Consider the following 8072-nt stretch of genomic DNA (forward strand, 5'->3'; position numbering starts at 1 on the left):
GAGTGTTGACGTGGGAGAGCATAGCAGATGGGAAGAACCGACTGAGACGGCCTGAAAAGAAGGCTTTTCAGCTTTCAAGCAGACTTTTGGCATGAATGCAAAGGTTCAACCAATACAAAATCTGTCTTCTGGCCGTGAAGGCACTGATATGCTGTTCGTATGAGTGATGTATGTATTAATAACTTGGTAACTATGGTATCACATTGCCATCAGCACATAACCACACAGTAACGAGGCTACTCCCTTTTTGTTACACTGTATTTCTGTTTCTAACCATTTGTCATTGTTCTTGGCGTGAGGATGGTATGCAATGTCAACTGATGATGTATTTTGTGGCGAGCTATTTGTGGCTGTAGTTTCTGTTGTGTATACCAGATGCCATAACAAAAACTATCTCTTAGTGGCCAATATGGAAAATGTGTTTACCCAGTGATATTGTAGATGAGCTATAAAAAAAAGGCTACCTGCTATCTATCTTCTTCGTGGTGCATAAGGGAGAGATTTCTCAGCGGTCAGCATAATGCCCAACCTGGAGGGTTATTTATTCATTTTCTGGTCTCTACTCCTTTGACCTGTTTGGCATCGGTGGTCTGCAGGTGCCTCCATCCAAATGGACCATCAGCAAAGGCAGGAAATAAATGTGGCTTCCTCACTGTGTTCAGATAACACTAACAGTAATGCATCGGGCAGATGAGGACAACTGTAGTGCCACTGCCTTCCCCACAGGCATGATTCAGCCAATTGAACCATATAGTGGTGTTTGTTTTTTTTAGCCTCGTAAGGCAACCTATCAGAGAAGTCATGTGATTGTGATTACCTACAGTCTTGACCTAATATGGTAACAGAATCAATGGGGGTGTGGAGGAGGCGGTGCTGACAAACAAGCCATTGTGCTCCAGTTCAGACTCATGGTCTGTGGGCTTTGGCTGACACACAGCCACATAGGGGGTTGCTGTTCCTGAGCACGCACCACAATGACGAGGACTCGAATATCTCTCGTCTCCACGACTCCCTCTAACATTTTAGTTCTCGTCTTCCTTCGGATGTCAGTTGGCAGCCCTGGCTCATATGATCAAGTTGTTTTTGGTCATTATCTTACAGTGGATATAACCAAGTGAAAGGCTGTTCAGGGTCTATATAATGTGGCACAGACTCCCCTGATACTTGTTTTGATTGGCTGATGCTCCTCTGGCATTATAAGAGTGTAAATAGTGGTAAAATAAAAGATTGCTGTTTTATTATTTACAGAACTTCGTTGGTGGATACACATACTGTTATCATCAGCCTGTCTCACGTTCACTTTAACACAACGCATCCTGTGATGCTAATGTCCATTGTATTCCTCCCCCCATTGTTGTCATTGTTGCTTTTATGCATGTTTGCGTGATCAACAGGGTTCATGCTCGCCTGTACTGTGTGCAGGTGTCTGAAGGTCTTGTTCAAAGATTTTGTTACTCTGCAGTAGGGTTGGGTACCGAGAACCGGTGCCAGTGTGGCACCGGTTCCAACACGTCCGGTACCTACCGGACCGAAAAGCAACACAGATTTCGGTGCTTCCTTCCGGTGCCTGAGCCGATTTAAATACTTTTTTTTTTTTTTACACTACTCTGTAAAGTTGCACGGTATATAGATACTAAAAAGGTAGCGCGGTGCCCGCACGCTAAAAACGGTTATTAAAATAGCGCGGATCAGAGTGCACTCGCTGCGGCGCTCTGTCTGCCTGCATGCAGAGCGGGGCTTAAGGGGGCGGGGCTTCCAGCGCTCACACAGCGCGCGCACACAGAGATCGCTGGAGACACGAGCACGAGCTTTTGAACGTCCATCCTCGGCTTGCTGGAACAAATCTCTCAAGTTGATATTAATGATGACGTGTAGTCCAGTAAAGCAGCAGTTTGTAGAATCCAACAGTGTCTGAGTTCTGTTGCGCCAGTCCAAATCAGGCCACTTGATGCTTGTGTCTGTTCTTTTTTTTAATATATATTGTTTATAGTTTGAAGTTAAAAGGTTTGTATTTATTTATATTTCTAGTATACTTTAAACAATTAATATATTGTTCAATTTGAAGAAAAAAAAAATTGCCTTGGCAATAAAAAAGTATCGGTTCAGGCACCGTTTAGGCACCGGTATCGTTTTAAAAGTATCGGTTTAGCACCGGTATCGGGAAAAAAACCCACACGATACCCATCCCTACTCTGCAGTCACTTGAACAAGAGTGTTACCGTGACCGAGCGGCCTTGGAGGTAATGGAGCCGCTATATATCGCAGTCAACAATACATGTACAGTAAATATCTACATGATTTCCCAAACCTAAAGATATCAATAATAATTTACAAATCTTATGAATAGAATCAATTATCCACACATAATTTATCTAGTAAACAAAGCAACACATAGCTTCACCTCCCCCCACCCGCTTCCTGTGGTTGGTACTTCTCGGAACTAAATGGGTGCCCAAACACCCGGGGAACTATTTTGCCCAAACACCCTGTGAAGAGGAAACAGAAAACAGGAAGATGTGAGTTGTTGAAATCTTTAGCTTGCATATATATGCATGCATTTAGACATTAATACGATCAGATTTGTTCAATCTGTCACTCACTGCCGTCTTCTATCTGTTTGTTCCCATGGAGAAAGAGAGGAACAACTCTATGTCCCAGCTGTACACATGGCTTACAGCATTCAGTCCAACAATAAATATATTTAATACCATTTTGTGTGTTTTCCTTGGCACCTACATCACATCTCAAATACTGTTCAAGCATAGGTAGCGGCGGTGCGTCGTTACCGAGAGCTACGATTTCAAAGCCTGCTAATGCTTCAGGTATCTGGGTTTTCTTCCCTTCAAATGCACATTGACACTGTTTACTTTGCACTTATGATACAGCATCCATTGGCAAGTAGGATATGATTGAGGTTTTGAAGATTTGTAGACAAAATTGATGGCAATGCACTTTTTGTACTTGTCACTAAGCTTTTCTAACACCGTGTTATAAACAGAAATTTGGCCCAGTCATCACCATGGACACCTGTCTGCAACCCTTTTCCCACATCCACATTACATGCATACATTTCTACTGCAGCAGTCTCCCTGCTCGAATTCTCACAATATTGTAAATGTTATTTCATGGCTTGAGCTGAAATATAGCAGTAATATTTCCAGAACACAAGAGCATGCAACCGTATTTTGTTTGTTTTGCATGTTACAGTTGGATGTAACCATCAAGGTGACCCCATGTCTGGAAGCATGTCAGAGCGGCAGCCAGGATTATGTGTACCACTGTCGTAAAGTAGGTCTACATGCCAGTTCACAGTACTACAGGACACACCTGCTACATGTCACGCCCTCGAAACTGTCACAGTTTGGTCGGGTTTTGGCACTGAATCTTTTAAGATGACAAAACTACTTGGTTTGGTTTAGGAAAATATTGTGGTTTAGGTTCAAATTAGTATGTTCATCCTAGAAGTTATCTCACACACACGTATATTAATACACACATACAAAAGTGGCGGAAATCTGGGCTGTGTGTGTATGTGCTCCTGAAGCTGTGGCCTGTTTGTTTTTTTCATTTGTGGGCTGAGAGTGCCTCTATATTTAATTTTCACACTCTTGTTTCTTCTGCATTTCAATTAGTGATGGATGATGGGGGAGCTCGGGTAAATGCCTCCTCCATCTATCTTTTTTCACTTTCACTCTGTGCATCTGCTCTACTTCCTCATTCACCATTAGCAGTCTGGGCCTGGCAGACTTTCTGCTGCTGTGTTCACGGCTCTGCAGCCAACAGCATTACTTGTCAGAGAAAACCAGGGTCCGCTCTTTGCCGACCCCCTTAGTCCCCCACCCTCGCCTACTCCCTCTCTAGCTCTATAATTATTGTCCCTCTGGTCAACCTGAGGGTCAAATAATGAGCAGTTGTCACAGCCCAGCTGACAAGCCATGTGTGAAGGAAGATACTGCTGACCAGTGCACAGTTAAACACACACACACACACACACACACACACACACACACACACACACACACACACACACACACACACACACACACACACACACGCACAGAGCACAGCTGCTGCCCCCTCTGAGGCCCTGTCTGGAGTTCATTCCTGCTGCCTGGCTGCCGTCTCTTTTTGACAAGGGCGAAAGGAGTGTCTGTCAGGGGAACAGCAAATAGCCTCACCTACTTAAATTATGCCGACTCCTGTCTAAAAAAAAAAGCTGCGGCCCTGGCTTGCTTGAACATTGTTGTTCTGCATGATTTAAATGAAAACCATACAACTTAAAAAGATAACTTAAAAAAAAAAAAAAAATGGATCTAGGCTACAATGTAGTGAAAATGTTTTGCTACAAAAGCTTGATTGGGTAAGTCGGGTGGCTGAGAGGACTACGGTACTTAATATATATTTTTTAAATCCTCTTCACAAATATATAATATGTTGCATGTATGATGGGTTTGCAGAAAAGGTCAAGTTGTGTCCATGGAGAACAAAACGCTGTACATTGGTGCAACCAGACTGACAATTGAAAGGGCTGAAGAAGACAAGGATTCCTCTGAACAGTTAAATAAGAACATAAAACATAGATTGTTGCCTTCTCACAGCCCGGCCATTTGACTCCGAATGAACCGCCTACTACCATTCAGCCAGAATGAAAGCAGAAAATGGAGAACGACCTAACACCAAGGGTTACTTCAGCAGTTACTGAACCTGCTGTTTTAGCAGGCAGATCAGAAACACAATCATACATGCTTACTAAAGGGAGCAGATAGGTTTCTCTCCTGCTAAGGCCTGTCTCATCTCCAGTGGCATCCATTCAAGTATATGGTGCCTGTGTCAAAAGGTCTTTTCTGGACTGTGGATATACAGGAAGTTAATGAAAGAGCTCACATAAGGGCATTAGAGTAGGGCTTGGATTAATCCATGACCAGGCTGTTGGATCATTTCAGGTGCCTGACATGAAGGTTTGGCACGCTGTAGCAGGAGGAGAAGAGAGTGGGCTGAAGTGTGGGGTCACAGAGGGAGATGAGGAACTCATACTCACACCGCAAAAGAGTGTATGAGAACGTTGAGCACAAAGAGAAGAAGGAAGGAAGGAAGGCGCAGTCATAGACCGCAAATTGAGAGAGTGGAGTGAATAAAGTTGTGTTGAGAGAGGAGGAAGATACTTGGAGACGTAGGTGGTGCACAAGACAGAAGACCAAAATATATCGATACCTATTTTCTTCTGAATTTATGTAAACTGCTTTCTACACGACCACACGAGATAGAACAGATACAACTGTAAATCACTCACTTACCGGTCATTTCTTAAAAAGCTTTATTTTTTCACAGATCGTGTGTGGCATTCTGTTTGTAACAGGAAATGATGTTCGCTCAGCTTTGATGGTCCTGTGTTTTATGATATGAGGGTTTGACAATAAATACGTCTTTGGGGAAACAAGTCTTTATTTAGGATTGCACTTTTTGATTGGTTTGCAGGCCAGATTAAATGTCAGAAAATGTCCATCAAAACAGTCCGAAACCCAGAGATACTCAGTTTACAGTCATATCAGACTGAAAAGAGATCCTTTTTTTTGGCGACTTTCTCGCTAGTTTTAGGGACTTTTGGAGCTTGTGCTGCGAAAAGAGTTGGCAACACTGGGCTGGCATTTTAGGCTGGATAATTGTATTAATCTTACTGGTTATTCAATATTACCAACCCTAGCTTTAATACTTGAGCTGGACCTGATAATGGCAATAAAGTGTCATCCTTTTTTGGGGAAAATACCGTAAACATAATTAAAATATCTTCACCATATACTGTATATTTACAGTGTAATATACAGTCTGGGTTTGGGTACTCACACCTTGTCTTTTTTTTTTTTTTTTAAGAATTGATTCCTTACATACTGATGCTGAAACTCTGTCATTTTGATTTGATGTTACTTTCATTATACCAATATGTGAAATATTTCTGACAGACATAATGAAAGACTATCTGTCTACTTGTCACTTTCAGTTGGAGGTGAAGTGTTGTAGGACATGGGTGGTTTGAGCTGTTTGGAGGTTTTGTGCAGGCCAGCGTCAACTTAGGTGACTTTGAACAGATATGTCTTGCTATGAACAGTCTTTAGTAACTTCACAGGTATTTATTTATTATTATTTATTTGCGGTTGACTCCCAGGAGCTCATCTTTCATTACACTTTAGTGTAGACTTCTGTCCTTTGGTGAATAAATCAAAGTCAATTGAAATTGTTTAAGTAATACCATTATAACCAGGTCTGTATGACACCTCCAATGAAGCAACGCAGTTAGGTTTATTTGTATTATGTTTCAGATTGAAAACATTTCTTATCCCCAACCAGATAGCGATAGCAAACATGGTTTATCACGTCAGCAGCAGTTCAGACGAGGCGTGGGGAAACACTACCATCTACTGCCTGTGACTATAATCCCACAACATGACCATGCATATTGTTGGCTCGTAACTAACCATTGATTGTATCAGTTATTGAAAAAAGTTATTGTGAAAGCCTTCTTTTGCAGAGGGATAAATACATATTAAAACAACAAAATGTTTGTTGGATTGTGAAACTCTTACAGCCAACTGATACCTTCATTGTGTTGTGTGCCAAAGTGAAGTCCGCCCTTCAGGCTGAGGCATTTTACCTACTTCTGCTTTCCAGTATTGTACTGGCAGGTGGTGACATTATGTTGTCTCTCTGTAATAAAATGAACGCTCAATTCCCAGTTCATAGAACCTGCGGAGGTTTTTAGAGATTTTTTTAAAACAAGAATATAAGTCTCTCTCTCTCTCATATTCATTCTGCAGGAGCAGATCCATGTGCCTGTCTACCACCCAACACCCAGCCAAGCCCGACTGGCCACTCAGCTGACTGAGGAGGAGCAGGTTCGCATCGCACAGCGAATCGGACTCATCCAGCACCTCCCGAAGGGCGTGTACGACCCAGGACGGGACGCCTCTGAGAAGAAGATCAGAGAGTGAGTAGTATGGCTCTGTGATTATCCAGGGTGTTTGTAGGTCAAATGTAACTGCACACACTACACCACAATAACCAATGACAAACTGTCTGTATTAAAATAATGTCTGTTTTGTTTTAAAGCAGTACATGTTTGTAATCATATATAACTTTTTTGACTGCATCATACATACTTATAACTTGTTTCAAACTTTTGTTGTTTGCAAACAGTCAAAAGCAGTGGCGTTATTCTTTCCGATCAGGAAATGCCTTTTGTGAGTTTAAACTCACTGATCTACTTTATTTGCATTTTGCAGAAACGTGCACTGTCCTTCACATTTAAGTATCGTGGCAAAACCATGTTATTTTTATTGAATTTCAATTATTTTCTGCATTTCTCTGCTGTCCATGCCGTCCCAATAACAAAATGTACCTGATGTGTTCACCTCCACAGGTGTGTCATCTGTATGATGGACTTTGTATACAGAGACCCCATCCGGTTCCTGCCCTGCATGCACATCTACCACATGGACTGTATAGACGACTGGCTGATGAGATCCTTCACCTGCCCCTCCTGCATGGAGCCTGTGGACGCCGCGCTGCTTTCTTCCTACGAAACCAACTGACACACACACACACACAACTAAACACACACACTGTATATGCTCATAGGCACCCGTGAACCAGAATGGACACACACATACATACATACAATATGCACACACATGGACATACACACAACGTCCATCTAGCTGACTCGTATCCTGAATTAGTAAGGTGTTGCTATAAAACAGGGAACAGTGTAAAAGATTTAGGATGAATGCTTGTGTGTGTGTGTGAGAGTGTGAATGCCTGTGTGTACGTGTGTGCTGCACAAGTTCCTCCGTTGGCCTGCTGGACAGGATTGATTTAAGGAGGACTGAACCGGAAAGAGCTGGACCGAGCAGACCAAGGAGACAGATGGGAACTGAGTGGGGGATGTGAGGATACCAGTGTCCAGAGGAGTCAAGGGGAAAGGATGATGGTTAACTGATATGATTAAGAAATCCAAGATACGCTTTTATATGCAGGAATACAAACTTCCTTTATTTACTTCCCATCATTGATATGAACAT

The 8072-nt window shown here is 42.4% G+C and overlaps 1 protein-coding gene across 1 annotated transcript in view; it reads left to right on the plus strand.

Annotated features, from left to right (window-relative positions):
• Nucleotides 1-7583, plus strand: part of rnf11b (ring finger protein 11b) — a gene marked incomplete at both ends in the record, with an annotated part of 12600 nt that extends 5017 nt beyond the window's left edge. Inside the window, 2 exons of the mRNA XM_079221490.1 lie at nucleotides 6810-6979; nucleotides 7412-7583. Of these exons, the coding sequence (XP_079077616.1) occupies nucleotides 6810-6979; nucleotides 7412-7583 (342 nt within the window). The remainder of the gene's footprint in view (nucleotides 1-6809; nucleotides 6980-7411) is intronic.
• Nucleotides 7584-8072: the final 489 nt, after the last annotated feature.

This window comes from Taurulus bubalis, assembly GCF_910589615.1.
Source record: "Taurulus bubalis genome assembly, chromosome: 7".
NCBI lineage: Eukaryota > Metazoa > Chordata > Actinopteri > Perciformes > Cottidae > Taurulus > Taurulus bubalis.